The sequence below is a fragment of the Ochlerotatus camptorhynchus genome, unplaced genomic scaffold (assembly GCF_037179485.1).
Source record: "Ochlerotatus camptorhynchus isolate MF236.1 unplaced genomic scaffold, CSIRO-AGI_Acam_v1.1 ptg000265l, whole genome shotgun sequence".
NCBI lineage: Eukaryota > Metazoa > Arthropoda > Insecta > Diptera > Culicidae > Ochlerotatus > Ochlerotatus camptorhynchus.
In genome coordinates, this window is record NW_027040755.1 from 1,617,761 (window position 1) to 1,635,523 (window position 17,763).

General features: G+C 40.8%; 3 protein-coding genes across 3 annotated transcripts in view; 1 reads left to right on the plus strand and 2 right to left on the minus strand.

Annotated features, from left to right (window-relative positions):
• Pfdn6 (prefoldin 6) overlaps positions 1–17,763 on the minus strand; it is a 150,997-nt gene that overhangs the window by 57,113 nt on the left and 76,121 nt on the right. The gene's annotated exons all lie outside the window — the stretch shown is intronic.
• On the minus strand, positions 35–2,502 carry Gnptab (N-acetylglucosamine-1-phosphate transferase subunits alpha and beta). Its single transcript, XM_065226986.1, has 4 exons — positions 2,167–2,502; positions 964–2,111; positions 694–895; positions 35–634 (listed from the first exon to the last, which is right to left on the minus strand). The coding sequence occupies exons 1-4, from the start codon at positions 2,281–2,283 to the stop codon at positions 119–121; spliced, it is 1,983 nt and encodes a 660-aa protein (XP_065083058.1). The 5' UTR covers positions 2,284–2,502; the 3' UTR covers positions 35–118.
• On the plus strand, positions 3,719–10,414 carry LOC135705329 (mediator of RNA polymerase II transcription subunit 1-like). The gene is made up of 6 exons (XM_065227005.1): positions 3,719–3,927; positions 4,302–4,601; positions 4,668–4,801; positions 4,861–5,728; positions 5,804–8,201; positions 8,410–10,414. Exons 2-6 carry the CDS (start codon positions 4,335–4,337, stop codon positions 9,966–9,968), a joined length of 5,226 nt encoding a protein of 1,741 aa, XP_065083077.1. The 5' UTR covers positions 3,719–3,927; positions 4,302–4,334; the 3' UTR covers positions 9,969–10,414.

Consider the following 17,763-nt stretch of genomic DNA (forward strand, 5'->3'; position numbering starts at 1 on the left):
ATTTGTGTTTTGAAAAGTTTATTTCTTGCGTCACATTTTGTCGTATTGTATTTCAATAAATTAAAGTAAGAATCACAAAATTATGCATAATATTCCCTAATTTCTAGCAGTGTAACCGTCAAATAGTGCTGTAATCACTTCGGCTACTAAGGAACACCAACGTTCGAGCGAATTTACCTTTGTGGCGGAAGCAGAGTATCTTGACGCAAACCATGAACGCTACCACGCAGATTACATATACCACGTTCCGGAACAGTGTCTTACGGGAAAACCACGCCCGATAATCATTATAGTGTTGAAATCTATTCCGATAGTTGTTCTCCAGCTCAAACTGGCTTCGGACCGGAAAGAGCGAGAGATAGAAATCTTCCAAGAGAGCTGAGATCAATTGGTTCTCCTCGGGATTGTCCTCAGAGAGGTTATCGTTAATGCAGTTGAATTTCTTGGGATTTTTTCGCAGTTCATCCAGTGCATCGACCACCTGAGTGATGTTCGACGTCAGCATCTTGAAGTTGCTGTAGATTCCAGTTTTTTGATTGATGTGAAATTTGTACAGTGGAACCTGTGCGAAGTTCATTTTCATCATGTCGGTCAATTCGCGGCATGCCAACACCAGGCCTTTGGTGACGGTAGGCTGAAATTGAGATAGAATCAATGTGATGTCCCAGTACCAACGTGAACCGGGGAACTTACAATGGTAGAGTCTTCATATCGCTCATAAACCAAAGTTGAATAAACAAACTTTTGCTCTAATTGATGCTCCAGAGGAAGATAGTTGTTCTGGTGCAGGGAGCAATTGGTAACAACTTCTTCGAAGTACCTCACCGCTGACCAGTCCAGAGGAAGGTTGTATATTTTTGCTAACAGCGTTCGAATCTCTCGATCGGACCAAGTCCTAGACAAAATACCGTTATTAATTAACAAGAATTCAAATCGACTTGTTGCTGATAAATTTCCACTTACCCCGATCCATCGGTATCGAAGTCATCAAAAATTTCCGAAACGCTTTTGTTTCTGCTTTCACTCATCAAGAAGTGATAGTATGTGAAGGCATACTGGAGATCATTCTTCTCTCGGAAGCGATGACTTTTTGTAACGGCAAACTCCTTCCAAAACCGGACCAACATAGCCTCTATAACGTCCACATTCAGCAGAAACCCAACGTGGGCCAGGACTTTTCTAGTTTTAAATCCGTAAACCTGGTTGAACATCTTATTGGTATGAATCAATGAGTGGGCAAAAATATCTTTAGAGTTGGACAGCTTCTCGCCACTTTTGTCCTCTCGTTCGTTTTCGTTTTTGACCGAACTTTTCTTCGAGGTTGATTTATTACTTTTCAATTTTTCCCTATTAAACTTCTCCACCAGTTGCTTCGTGGACGAACCATTAACTCGTTTGAACATTTCATAAATGTCCCTTATATTATCTGTCTTTTTCACTCCCTTGGGAAATGTCTTGGGCACATCGATAAACGTATCCTCCCCCTCGTTCGACATGTTATAATCCTCCAGTTCATGCATATGATTCTGATAGTCCGGATGGTCGCAATCTCCTCCGTCAAACTGACACTCTTCCACATAGCAATGGCTATCGCACGACCCGTCGCCGACGAACATCCACGGACAATCTAGGGCACAATCTGGTACCTGCCAAGCGGTGAATACCTTTACTCCCTCCGACAATGTTATCAAATCATCCGGAAAAAGTGGAGCTGCTAGGAAGATATCGTCATTCAAGTACAGGAAGTCCTTCGAAAGTGTTGGAATCTTATGAATGAACGTCTCGATGGCGGCACTGGAAAACGTCGGAAGCATTGTGCCGTCATCTGCTATGTCTGCATGCTGTACAATTTGTACTTTAGGATTTTCCAGATTAAGCCAAAATGGAATCTGTCCATTGGTCACGATATAGACATTTCTGACCCATGGAGCGTACTTTTCAAGCGAACGAAGCGAATATTTCAGTTCGTTCTTATCATCGTACCGTGCTTTATCTCTGAACGGTGAGTACAGCTTGATCTGATCTAGAAATCTCTTATCACTGCCATTGACCCAGGTGTAAACCACGTCCATCGGCTCATAGCATCTTGTACACTGGTTCTTTGACGTGTGCTGAAACACATAGCTTTAGCTCAGTATTAACTTTTCTAAAAAAATAAATACTCACCGTTATTACCAAATTAACTAATAAATATGAGAACGTTATCAGTGCGAGGATCGTCAGCAGACAGCAGCAACGAAGCCGGAATTTTCCGGTCAATCGTGGTAGAAAGCAGAATCTCATAGCAACAAACTATGCTAGTGTACGCTAAGCTGCCCTCTGCAGGATCGGTATCGGTTGCACAACTCGGTAGGAAGTCTATTGCACTTATGTGTTACCATTATGACTAGAGGAAAATTATGTGTTGCTATGAATCTACTTCTGGTTGAATTTTATCGAGAGGAAATACATTATAAGTGGAAGATATTATCCGGAAAATAATTACGAATCGCTGTGAATGGATCAAACGCTACGAAAAGGTAAACAATGTCTTTGACAGTCATAAGCCTGGATACAAGATAGACTCGCGAATACGCGAATGAATCGAGTTGCAGTACTAGAGAAAAAGTGAACACACGATCGATGAGAGTAACTCAAAATTGAGTCGAATGTGAATTTATACATTAATGAAATTTTCTTGTTCAATTATTCAAAAGGACCAATATTGATCGATTCTCTACATCGACTTTCTCTTTCGTAAATCACATGGCTACAATACTGGCCCACAAAAAAAATTCCAATTTTCCACGGGCCAACCTCTACATTTGTGCCTTTAGGTGAGAAAATCATTCTCTTGGTCCAATTAGAGATGAACTAGCCTAAGGCTAAAAATCTCTTTAATTAAGAATTAAAAAAAAAATCTCTTGGTCCCCGGTTCATGAGTTGATGGGTCGATAGGTAGGGTCTAGGTGCGGAAGCTGCCTCCACAAAAAAATAAAAAGGATGCAATCTTCAGCAAAGTTTTTTTTTTAATATATTTATTAAGGAGACTTTCAGTCCTGGGCTGGTTCGTCTCCGGCAATTCAGCAAAGTTTTTATTCATTAACTGAACTACAAGTTTTGAAAATCTGAATCAAATCGAGAATAAGGAAACTTTTTTATGTACACACAAAAAACAAAAATGGTATCTATAAAAATTGCAAATCCCACACGTATCAGTATATTGACGCGAAGGGGAATTATTGACAATAATATTGATGATGTGAATTCAGAAATATTGTCAATCTCGATGTATTGACGTCGATATAGAATGTATTGACAATACGATTATTGTCAATAAATGCAATCGTGTAGGGTCCACTTAAGACCAGAAGGTCCCGAAGAAAAGACCTCAACTTTTTGGCTTAGCTCTGGTACTATCTTCGGTCCCAAGCTAATCGGTTCACCCCTCGAAACATAGGAAAATCCACTAACCCCTCATTTTATCTGCCAAACTTTCATAGCGAATCAAAACAAACATAGTGTAGTGCTGGAATTTATACTAGAATAGAGTACGTTAGTCGATTTGCCAATTTATTGATTGTTGGCAAAAGGCTCATATTAAGATCAACGAACTAGTTTTGGATTAGCGGGGGGATACTGTACTATTTTCGAGCTGGTACTTCAATCCGTTACCAACCGTACGGTGCTGCAGTTGGATTTCGTTTCGTATTTTCCCTCTTCGCCCTGTACGAGCCGAAGTCGTTGCAACCGAGTGGAAAAGAGAGAGTCGTCAACCATCATGTCATGGTGGATAGAAAAGTTGCTTCGAGTCTGCTTGTACCCGATTTGGAAGTGAAAAATCACCCTTTAAGTAGCAGAAATGTGTCCCTAAATATTAAAAATCGTAACCCGAGTGCTCCTGGCGTCCGGTTAAGGTGTTTGCAGCGTTCGCCGAGAGGCCAATAGGTAAGTTTCGATCGACCTTCTGGTGGCAGCGAAAAATGCCAGCCTCGTCAAGAAAAAAAATATTCCCCTTTGCTGCTGTCTGGTATGTGTGCCCGTCGTCGAGTCGACCGACGATGGATAGCGACTGTTACTCGCTGCTTTGACTTGACCTGCTCCGCTGCTGTTGCTGGTGGTGGTGTTAGTAGATTCTTCTTGTTTATTTGCTTGTTCTTTTCGCGCTATCATGCTCTCAATTTTGATGTCGCCCCTATCCGTGCCACCGGTGTTTACCCTCGCCCTAATGGCTAATGGAAGCTGTCATACTATGACGATCCTGATTGCGACGATTCTTGTGTATACTAACTTGTGTTTTCATGTTCCTATCTCATTCAAAGTGAATAGAGTACGTAGGATAAAGAGGACGCGCAATGTCCTCGACTGCGCCAGGCGGTTTGGGGTCATCACTCCCGGCGATCATCATGGCCAACGGAGGGAAACAGCCCAAACTGGAATCGAAATCCGGTGCAGCTGGAGTTGTATCGGTCAAGGGTTCCGCGAGTGTGGCGTCCGGTTCCGTTGACAAACATGAATCCTGGCAAATGGAACTGCTCATGGAGCGGCTTAGAAGCAAAGCGAAATCGTCACAGTACAAATCGTTTCAGGAAATGTCGAAAGCTGTTCGGATGTCTTTATTGGTAAGAATAGATTTGACATCACGTTCGTGAGTCAATTAAACAGTAAATTTTCTGATATTTCTGCAGGAAAAACGTTATGCCTTAGACGCTGTGGAAAAATCAAATTTGCAGAAAACATTAGATAGTATGCAGTATTGTATTAAAGTAACATCCCGACAGGGCCTAGTGGAAAGACTCGACTGCCTTACGCGTCAACTTGGGTAAGTAAAACAATGGGCATACTATTTCAGGTCATGTAACGAAGCATTATCTTTTGTAGTCTTAAACTTAGCGAGGATACTTCAGGATTATTCATTTCGTCCGACATGTTCTATTTGGAAATCATCTTGGATCCAAATGGGACCGTTCAGGATGTGAAAGTGCATCACGAGTGTAAAATGAAACAGCAAAGCTGTAGTGAGCTAGTATCTTGCCTACAGCGTGGTGATTTTGTCGACTTTACCACCCAGTTAGAAGGATTAGCTTCGATTTATCAGTTGAATGCTGAGAAGAAGATAAAGGTGAACGCATTCGTTGCGCTGCAAGCATTGGAGACGGATCTGTACAATCTATACTCGCTGTCAACTCAACTTTTTACTGATATCCATTCACTGTTGCTAAAGTCTCCCCTTGGAGTGGTGCAAAAGCGTCGTGGAGGCCACGCCATGAAGTTGACCTACTACATAGCACCGTACGATTTATTGGATTTGGAAGCTAAGAAAATGAAACCTCTGAACGCTGAGCTAATTTCGGCGGAAAAGGTTGGCTACAGTGTGGCAATTAATCTAGAAGCGTCCACGGCTAATAAGTTGCAGATTCAACCACTCTTGGTGCATCAAGGAAATTCTCCCGTGTACAGCCCAATAGAAAAGCATAATTCCACTTCCCTACCGGCTACTTTCGTGCTGAGATTGAACAAACCGATGGCTTTGAATATTGCTATGCTGAAGAAAATTAAAACGATTACTGGAGATAACTCGGCGGCGGGGACGAGCGAACCGGTTAGTAATAGTAGTCAGTCATGTCTGATCAGTTTGATAGTGCAGCATGCTTCGAACGGGGCTGTCAATAACATTGCCAAGGCATTGTTTGTGACACTGCCTGATCAGTATCATTGTTACTATATGACTGAGAATAAAAATCTACAGGTAGGTTATCATTTTCAAATGCTCAATGACTTCATAATTACGTTATATTGACTAACGTTACTTCCAAATTTCCAGGGTACCATCATCAGTAGCATTCCATTCACCGAACCGCAACACGTGTCCAAGATTTTAAGTTTTCTGCGGCAACAAGCTCTCTTCAATCAGCTACTGTCCAGCTGTATCCGAAACAATGGGACCAGCAACACACGGGTTATCGACTACGAACATCTTCTGGTGTTTGAAGTGGCCGCCCTCTCGTGTCAGTATATTACGGTTTCGCTGGAGCATCCATTCGAAGAGTCCCTAGCGATGGTAGAGTTCGACTTGCGGAACGTTTTGGCGATTCAAGTACGAGTCTTCTGCAATGGGTACGAGACGGACGAAGGAATATCGAATCGCGTTTCGTTGATTGTTCAGCGGACGATGTCGATTCCGGTGACGTTACGGGGATTAATCAAAATTTGGCAGGAGGAATATGAAGTCAAATTCAAGGGAAAAGTGGGTACTGGTGCGGCGGCCGGTGGTGGCGGAAACGGTGCCATGGATGAAGGAAATTTTAGCTTGTCCATGGGTCCCGACGAAGGCGGAGGGAACGGTCCAGCGGGACCCGGAGGAGGAGGCAGTAGTAATGGAGGAGGAGGACCCGCTATGAATGGCCAACATAACGGGAGTCTAAATGGCAGCGGAATGGTGCATCAGGATTTCTGTGAGGTGAAAAAGATTAAGCTGGAACCGATGGACCCATCGAAGAAACGTCGTGGAGGAGAGGATTTTTGTAGAAGCCCAAAGAGTAGTAAGGTAGAATCGGAAGGAGCAAATGAAGAAATGGACGAGGAAGACGATGATGATTATGACGAGTCGACAAACTTGAGCAGTGGCGACTCGAACAACTCTTTGGGTGGAAATCAACAAATAAACGTAGGACAACACATGTCATCGTCATCATCATCATCATCGTCGTCAGCAGCAGCAGTAATGGGAGCACCTACTTCAATCAGCATGGGACCAACGATAGCGACTACCGGAAATGTCAGTGAAAGCTCCGGAAACTGTTCCATCTTGGGAAATTTGGACTTTTCCTCTTTGGATCCCGATTTAATGCGATCGTCCAATAGTTCGGATCTGGATGATAATGTTGAAGTGAGTGAATCCGAAGTCAAATTAATGTCGGAAGAGAAGCCTTCCTACACGTCGTCGGTTAGCATTACTCCGATCGGTGTGGGGAAGTCGACAAGCTCGATTACGAATTCCGTCCTGAACAATATCGGTTTGGACAAACGGCCCGGGATTGAGATAATTCCATTGGTTAATGCTACTGCAAATGTGCCCTCCTCGATTACCATTACCCCGATTCCGTTGGGTTCCTCTGGAGGATCATCGAAAAGCAACAGTAGCAGTTCTGACAAAAAGCTCAGTGGAAGCAGTAGTAGTAGCTTGAATCGAAAAAGTGGTAGTAGTAGCAGTGAATCTGATCGAGCAAAGCTCGAGAAGAAAAAGAAACGTAAACACGAAGAACATCTGGCCCAACTGCAGATGGGACCTCCACACAAGATACTCTCCAAGAGTTCGGACGGACCCGCTTCCCCATCGGGCAGTAGTCGGAAGTTTTCCGTTTCCCCAGTACCGCTCAAAAGTGGGAGTAGTAACTCATCGAGTCAGTTGTTTCTCTCCGGTGGTAGCCCTGGAACTGGGTCCAAATCTAGTCCCAAGCACTCGCCAGTACATCACAGTAGCCCGAAGCATCAGGGAAGCTTTGGAACATCATCACCGAAGCATATCTCCGGTGGGAGTTCTGGTGGAGGTAAACCGAGCATGTCGGCGTTAAAATCGGCAGCCAGTAGCGGTTCGCCTAGTTCCAAATCGTCTTCCAACAGTGGTGGCGGAAAAGAGGAAGGGTCATCCGGTGGTGGCAGTAAAAGTGGGAGTAGTGGATCTTCGTCTTCTAGAGATCGCGATCGGGACAGGGATCGAGATAAGAGCGAGAAGAAATCTGGATATTCTTCATCGTCTAACTCGTCCAGCCCTAAACTGAAAACACCAGCTATAAAACTGAAACAGCTGGATTTGACCAATTGTGGTACTGCACTGAGTGCCGGCGTGCAATTGGAACTGATGAATAGCAATAGTAGCGGAGGAAGCAGTTCGGGAAGTGGCAGTATAGATCTTACCGACAGTGGATTATTCGGGGCTAGTGCAGCGGACCTTTCAAAAAACTCTTCAGCTGCTGCCGCTGCTTCTGCTGCTGGAATGCTACTTCTCCAGCAGGCAATGAAAAATCGCAAAGGCTCTCTCAGCGCTGTGATCGACAAGCTCAAATCGGCCCAAAGTGGCGACGAAAGTACACTGATGCTACTACCAGAGCTGGCCCAACAAGCTGGTTTTTCATTGAAAGAAGCCACCACTTCCGGTAAAACTGCTTCCTCGTCGTCTTCGTCCTCGACACCGAGCTCAACCTCCACGACTCCGGTTTCAAGTGAGTTTTAAAATAAATCACCTCTGTCACTTTTTATACGGCAGAAAATCTCGATAATAAAGATACAAAAAATCAGTCACATTTAGTCAATTCACTAACCTTGTTCTGTTATTCATCTCATCCACAAAATCAGTAGAATTAAGGTCCACTCATTAACATCAAGTCAAAACCAAATGAAAGTAATGTCCTACCTTGTGTGCTCCCACAGACCTCACTGGCTCTTCCGTTGGATCATCCGCAGCATCAGCCGCGGCGGCAGCTGCTTTGGCAGCCCATTTATCTTCGGCGGCTGCCGCCATGCAAGGAAAAAATTCGGAATATATGGTCAAACCAAGTTCAGATGGAATCAAACTTACCATTCAGAACAAGAAAAGCTCAAAGAGTGGTAGCAGTAGTTCGTCATCAAGTTCCAAAAGCAGCTCGAAATCGGGAATCAAACCGAACATTTCAAGTGGATCTATGCCGTCGTCAAAGAAATTACCAAGCTCACAAAGCTTCAGTGGCAGTTTACCTAGCAGCAGCAGCAGCAGCAGTGGAAAATCTTCCAGCTCCGGTTCATCTTCAAAAGCACCATTTCAAAAGTCGAGCTCTTCTGGGTCATTATCGAGTTCTAGCAGTACGATCAGATCATCATCTAAATCGGGTTCTTCGTCGTCCGGTGGTAGCAGCAGTAAAGATAAATCCCGAGGTAGCTCGAAATCATCTTCTGCTGCTGCAGCAGCAGCTGCAGCTGCTGCTTCTTCGCTAATGGCCACCAATGCAGCGATGGTAGCGGCGGCTCAAGCAGCAGCCAATGCCAATGCATTGAATGTCATGAAAATGCTCGGTCTTACATCATCCATCCAGAACATGGAAGGATTCGTCAAAACACTGGATACAAAATTCCAAATCCCGAAGCTTTCTGCCAGATCTGGTGGTTCTGGTGGAAGTGACGTAGACAAGTTGAAGCAAGAATCTCGCCCGACGTCTTCTTCGGCACCAAACACCCCACTGCCCAATGTTGCTCAATCTCCAACCGGTAGCAATGATTTCTCGCTTCCATTCAACAAATTGCCGGGAGATGTGTCCCCACTGCATTCGTCCATGTTACCGAACGTGATGCAGAAAATGTTTTCCGGTCACGATAGTTCAATGTTGCTTCGAAGATCACCAAACCTGGAACACCAAGCGTCCAGCAATAGCCGAGATGGCTTCTCTTCTATCTATGGGAAAGGATCAACAACACCCACAACTCCAACCGGGTCCATTCCGCCTCCATTTCCATCACCGGTCAATATGCAAAGTCACGCGATGGACTTTTCCAATAGTAGCGATTCTGCCGATGCCAGTCTAATGCGACCACCGTCACGTCCGAGCAGCACCATGTCCAACCACAGTTCATCGGACAAGCTAATAGAAGCTAATACCAACAGTAACTCGATGGACGGCCTTCGAAGCACTTCTCCTGCCCAAGCATTGGCAGCGGCAGCAGTAGCTGCACAGCTTATGAATAAGCTCGATAATACTCAGCAGCTTGTGGCTGCACTGAAGAACCATCACCATCATCTCAGTGCCCTCAGCAATGCTGCGGCTGTGGCTGCAGCAGCTGCTGCTGCTGCATCGGCGTCAGCTGGTTCCGCCGGTTCGGGACCCGTTACTTCGCCGACGTCGGTTTCGGTTCACATTGTAAAATCGCCCGTCCCGAGCCCTCTTCCGTTGCATGGTGGTTCCAACAGTACTGGTGGACCCGATGAGGACGAGACGCTCGTTGGGGTCAGTGGCAAATGACAATATCGTGTCGTCGCTGTGCGCTGTACATAGAACGTAATAACAATTTTTAACAAATCAAAACGTATGCATGTTTTTTACGTAAAAGCTGTTCAATACATATTTAAAAGATTCGAATGAATACTACTATCAATCATAGTCGATTCGTTCGGACATAAAAGTTAACCCGTATGATTTAAAGTTTATGCAATGTCTATCCTTTTTCAGTTTAGCATTTCCCCCCCGTTCAGTATGATTATATTCTAATCAAAACGATACGACTATGTAGTAGTCTTTATGAGATTGTAATAGTGAAGAATTATTGATGAAAACCGGAAAAAGGGAATCAATTTTAGGCAAAGGAAAATTTACATTAGATGAGGTTGAGTACCAAGCGTATCTCCCGAGGGAAGGAATGTTAGAATTAGCTATTTGGAAAGAGTGTGTTCGATAGCAGCGTTGATGAGCAGAAACGAAACAAGTAAAAGTTTATTATTTAGTGAGTATTGATGAGAATAAAAACAAAATGATCAAACCTGGCAACTAGTGATTGATTGAAAATGCTCCGAAACCAATCCGAAATGGTGGGCGATTCCTAATACCTGCCGATTAAAACAACGTCTTACTTAAGGAGCAGTTTGGTTTTTTGAAAAGGCCGTTTCACCAACACAAACATTATTTGGCGCAACAAGTCTGTTTCCAAAACATTTACCTACATTCTTACTAAAAATTTGTTAGACGTGAAAAAATGCTTTACAATATCTGGCATGATGACTTGCTGTACAAGTGACAGCGATGGTTTTATAAAACTAGCCCGAAAACAATGGGGGTTATTCCGTAAGTCGAAGTGACTTTTGTCACTAGTGAAGTGAGAAAAGTCACGTCGTTGTGACGTGACTCTCCGTTTGATTTGCCAATAACTTTATGAGATTTTTCCTCCTGAGCAGTTCTGTTGTTCTATACTGAGAATAAAGTTCGAATTTGAGATTGGACTTAGATAATATTTCTTAAATCAAACGGTGGCAACTTGATCACTTTTCGCCGATAAACCTGAATGATGCAAAATTTGAAATTTTCGCTCCACAGTGCTCAAACGGTTCCAAATTGGGCCCTGATTAGCCTCCCAAAATTTGAACTCATTTAGTGAGAAACTGACTTGGCACAAACCATTTGAATATTTGGGAATTACTATAGAGAAATCATAATTTCGGTTCACATCTATCTCAAAATTCACCAGTTCACTCTACTTTAAAAAATGATAGCTGAGCTTGTTGAAAATTTTCTCAGCTACAACAGCTTTTCGATGAAATGTGAAAAACAAAAATTATTAATGATTCAAGTCACTGATGTCTTATGATTATGCTCAATCAACTGTTCAGCAGGCAACATTGGTGTTTATGGCGCGTAGAATAGAGGACAAAAATCATGGCTACTATGTCACACTGCAGAATACAGTGTTGCCCACAATACAGTTAGTTAGCCATAAGTTTATCAATCTCTTAAACTATTAATAACTATTTAATTTGACGTTTGGCTGAAACACGATTTTCTGCTAAGATGTAGCTGATAAAAATTCCCATAAGAATAGCAATAGAATTTGTTAACAGTACAATATATGTAAAAAGGCTAGAAAACAATGAACAAAAACTTTTGTTTTCCCATAGTAATTTCCATGCAAACTTCAAATGGTTTGTGCCAAGTTAGTTTCTTATCAAATGAGTTTAAACATTCGGAGGCTAATCAGGACCCGATTTGAAACCGTTTGAACACTGTGGAGCGAAAATTTCAAATTTTGCATCAGTCTACTGAATATTTCTATACATAGCTGGAAAAAGGGCTTATCTGCTTTGATCGATTCTCTTCATCGACTTTCTCTTTTGATAACCACGGTTGTGCAAGCAGTTTTTGTGCTATTTTTGCCACATAGCATGATCTATCGCCCAAATCGTCAAATACAACAAGAAATGTTGTTGCAGCTGAGTTCTTAACGAAAGAGAAAGTCGATGAAGAGAATCGATCAAGGCAAATAGGCCCTTTTTCCAGCTCTGTATAGATTTGTTTAACCATGTGTTTGGCACACTAAAAACTACCTTTCAAACCTGTACTAGCATATGCCTTTTTAGTATACGAGTTTAGTTTTGAAATTACATGCTTGGTTTATGTTTTAGAATTAAAATTTAATAAAAAAAATGCAAATTTTATGATCCGAAGACTACAATTTTAACAAAATCTGAGATTCCGATTCAGCGACCCAAAATTAAGTAAAATAAATAATTTCACCGAACACCAGAATAAATGCTGATTATGATAGGATGTTTAGGAACAGTTAAAAGATGTATATTTTACACTTCTACAAAATTATACATTTATACATAATCCATCGTTTGTAAAGGGAAACGTTTCAAAAGTTCTATTTTAAACTCCTTGATGAAGTACTAATGAAATTATCTTATAACAATCTCATGTAAAAGTATTGTTGAGAAAATAAATTTACCGGTGTAGTGATCAACTTCACCCCGTTTTGAATGTTTGATAAGAAATCAGAATCGAATACCAGAATATCAGATACTTATACCAACAATCAATACGAAACTAACGATTTTTAAAATGGCTCACTACTTGACTAGCCTATTGGTCCCAAGCAAACGATTAACGTACCCCATTCTAGTCGAAATTCTAGTACTACGCAATGTTTGTTTTGATTCGCTATGAAAGTTTGGCAGATAAAATGAGGGGTTATTGGTTTTTCCTATGTTTTGAGGGGTAAATCGATTAGCTTGCGACCGAAGAGAGTACCAGAGCTGAGCCAAAAAGTTGAGCACGTTATTTTGGGACCTTCTAGTCTTAGAGTTACCTCTGTGGTAATGCGCTTTGAGTAGAAATTTCATGGTAACTTCTATACAATTCAATTATGCACGAGTACGGATTTCCGAATAAACTGACGCGATTGGTCAAGGTGACGATGAATCGAGTAATGTGCGTTGTTCGAGTATCGGGGACACTACCGAGTCCCTTTGAATCTCGAAGGGGGTAACGGCAAGGTGATGAACTTTCGTGTCTACTATTTAACATCGCAATAGAAGGTGTGATATTGGAGGTGGGTCGAGACTTCATTCGTGTGATGTCTCGCCTCATGTCCAATCAATCAATCGTTAAACGCTCACTTGATTCGTGCTGGGCTGGGGGACAGCAATCTCTGTGAATGTGGACAAGGTTACCAAGACGCCGATCACATTATTTGGTCTTGTGCTGAGCATCGTGGAGTCAGATCTGAGCTGTGCGATTCCCTTCGGGCTCGAGGTAGACAACCTAATGTTCCAGTTCGAGATATTTTGGGTAGACGCGATCTGGAGTTTATGAAACTGATATATGTTTTCTTGAAGAATATTAACCTTAGATTATAAGTTTGATTAACCTTGTGTTTAGTTTGTGTGTGTGTGTGTTTTTTTAATGTTTTGTAATAATAGTGTAATTACACTGCTGATATCAAGTTGAATAGGAATAAGTTCATGTTTTAGGAATAATTAAATAATTGTATCGTAAATCATATTTCAAACCTCCTTTTCCCTCTCCCCATCCATGAAACTGTAAATCTCCACTAACCTCGAGACGAACGCGAGTACTCGGTTCAATTCCTTTAACTTTAGATTTAAGACATTGATAATGTATAACGCAAAAGATAATTTGGCTCTGTAAAGTTTATTCGATTGAGCCTGTACAAATAAATTAATTTACAAAAAAAGAAGGTGTAATAAGAAGAGTTGGGATTATTTATTTATTTATTTACTTATTTATTTATTTATTTTGCTAAGCAGACAGTTTTTAAAGTTATATAAAGTTTCTGAAGATGTATGAACAGTGGCGTTTCCTTAACCTCAACCTATCTGTGCATCAACTCTCAAAACATAAACAATCATCAAAATATTGCTTACAATGGATATATATCGAGTAAACCAGAAGATTAAGTGTATTTTTTAACCGATTCGAGTATGAATATGAAAGTTGGTGCACATGTAAAAAGTGAGGTTGCGGGACGCCACTGTATATGAAGTTCCTTGATAACATTTCTTAAACTTTTACGAAGTTACTCAACCTTCTAGGGAGATTCCTTAAATCAAATGACGTTCTCTTAAGCCTTACCCAACTAACAATTTTCACAATGTAAACGCTTTACTCATTTCATTTATACAGTCTCAAGCTGTATTCAAACGTTATACGATATGAGGAAACCTTTACTCAACCTCTATACAAGCAAATCTGGCGAACTTAGTCAGCTACTTATGGCTGTTGGAACGGTCGGGAGAAGCTCTTATTGCATATCCATTAACGCTTCTATACAGCTGTTATCCTGCTGTTTAGTTGTGTGTGAACTTGAAAGGTGCTTATTCAACCTTTTCCCGGTTATCCAATAATCACTACACAGCTTTCTCTTGAAACCGAGTTAAATACTGTTTACGCTTTTTTATGAAGGAATTTATTGAGTTTATTTTGCTGTGAATCAAATTAATCGAAATTAGTAACAAATCATCACCAAATTATTTACCCTGCACCGGAACCTAGAATCGAACTCCAGACGATCTCATTGGCAAACGTTGACACTACCAACTGTGCTACGCCAACACTTTGAACTTATGTAAACAAAACAACTTCTACAACAAAATCGCTGAGTAGAGGCTTTATAATAGTACACATGAATCAATTTTCTCGACTAGTTATAAGAGAGCCGAGTAAAAGCTGTAAAACTGCACACGTCTAAAAATAAACCTAGTTGACTGTGAAAATGCTTCCGAATTTGCTCTAACACAGTTTATAAGCTGAGTACACGTTGTTTAGTTGTTGAAAAAGCACTTTTGATGTTTATGTTATTCAGCAAGAGTGGTTGGTTATGTAGAAGCCATAAAATGAGTAATATATTCAACAAAACAAAGCTAACAATTTGTTTTGCAGCTACAAGTTGAAAGTTGGGTAGTGTGTGTATAGAAGTGACATTAGCGTTTATTGGCTGATGTTATTCAGTGCGACTGACAAATTGAATAATGGTTGTGAGAAAGTTGAGTAAACGCTCTCCAAAACTATTTTGCTAGCTTTTGCTTGTTGCTGTATCTGAAGCTTCTTTTCAGCTACTTTACAGCACAATGCTGGAAAAGTTGGCTTACAAAGCTGAAAATGTTAGTTGGGTACCTTCTACGAATTGGCATTGACTTTAAATCTGAAATAAAAGTAAAGGTGTGACATATGACGGCATATTTTTTCCTCTGTCCGCGACATAAAACATTGCGACCAGTGTTTTGATCTATTGTATATTCCGTGTGCTTAGTTTAGCGGATGTCGTATTACTCCATCACTATTGAGAAAAGATGAAGTATTCGGTTTTGATACAGTTGTCAATCCTGCCTTCATCGCAAGGAATCGATTCTAATTGAAAGGTCCCGCTATTTATACCCTTCGAAGAGTGAGAGCACCCCTTTGTCAGTCATAATTTGATTCCTTAAGGGGGGAGTACACTTTGATTTTTCAAAAAAAAATGCATTTTTTTTTTGGCTTAAAATGTTCCTTGGGATGTATACTTTGATATAGAAAAGACTCCAAGTCCGCCAGAATATTCCTTACCGCTTTACGAAGCGATTTCCTAAAACATGTACCGGCGCGCTGAGAGAGCATTTTATCTTTAAACGCGTTTATCTCGAAACGGGGTTTTTCAAACTGGCGTGGGAAATAACTCTAACCAGTTATCATCAAATTTGGATATCGCCTAGGTTTTCTTGTTCAGAATTAAATTCTGCTTAGAAATACGTATCAACATTTTCGATTTTGTCAAAAATGGATTTTAAATCCACGATTTTGTAAATGGACTTCCACGATTTTGTAAATGGACTTTTTTTTACTAAGGCCACAACTTTTGAAAAAAAATATTTAAAAAAAATTCATTACTAATCAGGATTTTTGTTCGATTTATGTTCCAGGATCACATGGAAAGGAGTATTTCCCACGCCGTTTTCCGACTTCCGCGCGAGGATGCCCGCGCGACCTGGTGCACCGGCCACGGGGAGACGCCAATCGAGTTCAAAAAAATACAAATTGTAGTTCGAAGGATGGCTAATAAATGGGTTATAACATATTTGCCCTCCCTGAGTGTTTTATTGCTTAAAAAAAATTCACGAAAATGTCTTACTTTTTGGACGTTCAAAGTGTACTACCCCCTTAACAACGAAATTAAGCAATGACACCGATAATGACCATGCATCAGAACCCTAGTCTTAACCACTTCAAACTAGGGAACAACGAATAGAAGATTATGAATAACATAGATGAAGATTAATTAACTAATTTGTTCCTTGTTTCAAGATCACCCACGGTCTAGGCAACCCGAGGACTTATCACTATTAACAAGGCATACTAAGTAACAAGGGCAGGGCTAAGATATGTTTCTTTGAAATCCTGTTCCGCTAGTGAGCAAGTCTCTACAGATTGACGATTTTTTAATTTTTTTTTCAATTTGTCGTCTCCGATTTTGATGAAAATTTGCACAGTTGTTCTTTTTTAGTAAAGATGCCAATTTGTGTTATCAGTTCTTCAAATTGAATCACGACTACTTTTCTAACAGGGCCTGTGTAAAAATAATACTAATGAGTTAAAAAATATATAGGGTAGGTGTACCAGTTATGGCCATACGTTCCTATTATGGTGTGTTCCAGTTATGGCCTATGGAATTCCCATAGGCCATAATTGGAACACACCATAATAGGAACGTATAGCCATAACTGGTACATCTACCCTATTGCTGAAACGGTTTGTTGGATTGATTTGGTGTCTTCAGCAAAGTTGTAGATATTATTTTGGCAATAATGTTAAAAATATACGCTGTAAAAAATTTCGTTTGTTTCAATGAAAAAAAATTATATTTGTTATTGAAAAAGTTAATTTCTCAAAAATGTATCAGTGATCTTAACTTTAATAAGTCAAATACTCAACACTGTAGTAGTGAACACCAAAAACATCTGTCTGTACCTAATGTAGAAATTGTACCTATCGATCTGATACTTAAATGAGTTTGAATGGTGAAAACAAGCAGTTGATCACAAAGATTGCTTTTTACCGCATACATCTTAAAATGTTATCATAGGAAATAAGTGTAACATCATTTGGTTAAAAGGTAAGCATAACCTTCAGTTGTATTGCAATGAAATCATTTTTAAAGATTATTATTTTTAATTTTTTTTTTAAATACAGGAAGCAACATGAGTGAACGAGCATGTTTTATCAGGTGCATTCGGCCGTTCGAGGAAGTCAAGTGCTCGAAAGAGCTGAGGAATATTTCGAACATTACCATCCAGAAATTAAAATCGATTGGATATTCTGAAGCATCAGGATTGAATACTGGTTTTCGCATTTGCACATCCTGCCGTCTTCGTGTTGATAAACAAGCTCTTTTCATCTCAAACGAGGAACAGCATATTGCCGGAAGCTCAAAGAAGCCAACTACAGTGATAGTACCTGTCGTACCGAGCTATGAAGGCCTTACAACTGTACCACCAATGACATCAGTTACTTCAGTTCAATCGTACCAAGAATTCACTCAACCAGTCAACATCGAGATATTCAACCGAGGCATTGCAGGAATCCAGGTATCACCGATAGACGCGGGAAAACCCAACTACATCCACTACCCCGAAAAGAAGCACCGTGAAATCAACGAAGGTATTAGAAAGAATCTTTTCAACTTCGAGCCTGAGGCTGACGAAGTGAATGAACTCAAAGAAGTTTTAGAAAACATGAAGGAAAAGTTTTCCAATACATCCACTGCAAGAAGTGAAAA

Bases quoted from the DNA above. Each gene is read 5' to 3' on its own strand.
- Gnptab (XM_065226986.1), bottom strand. From the start codon at position 2,283: ATGAGATTCTGCTTTCTACCACGATTGACCGGAAAATTCCGGCTTCGT. The intron at 896-963 runs GTAAGTGGAAAT...TATTTTGTCTAG, and splicing joins TTCGATACCGATGGATCGGG to GACTTGGTCCGATCGAGAGA. The intron at 635-693 runs GTAAGTTCCCCG...TCTCAATTTCAG, and splicing joins GATATGAAGACTCTACCATT to CCTACCGTCACCAAAGGCCT.
- LOC135705329 (XM_065227005.1), top strand. From the start codon at position 4,335: ATGTCCTCGACTGCGCCAGGCGGTTTGGGGTCATCACTCCCGGCGATC. The intron at 5,729-5,803 runs GTAGGTTATCAT...CCAAATTTCCAG, and splicing joins CTGAGAATAAAAATCTACAG to GGTACCATCATCAGTAGCAT. The intron at 8,202-8,409 runs GTGAGTTTTAAA...GTGCTCCCACAG, and splicing joins CTCCACGACTCCGGTTTCAA to ACCTCACTGGCTCTTCCGTT.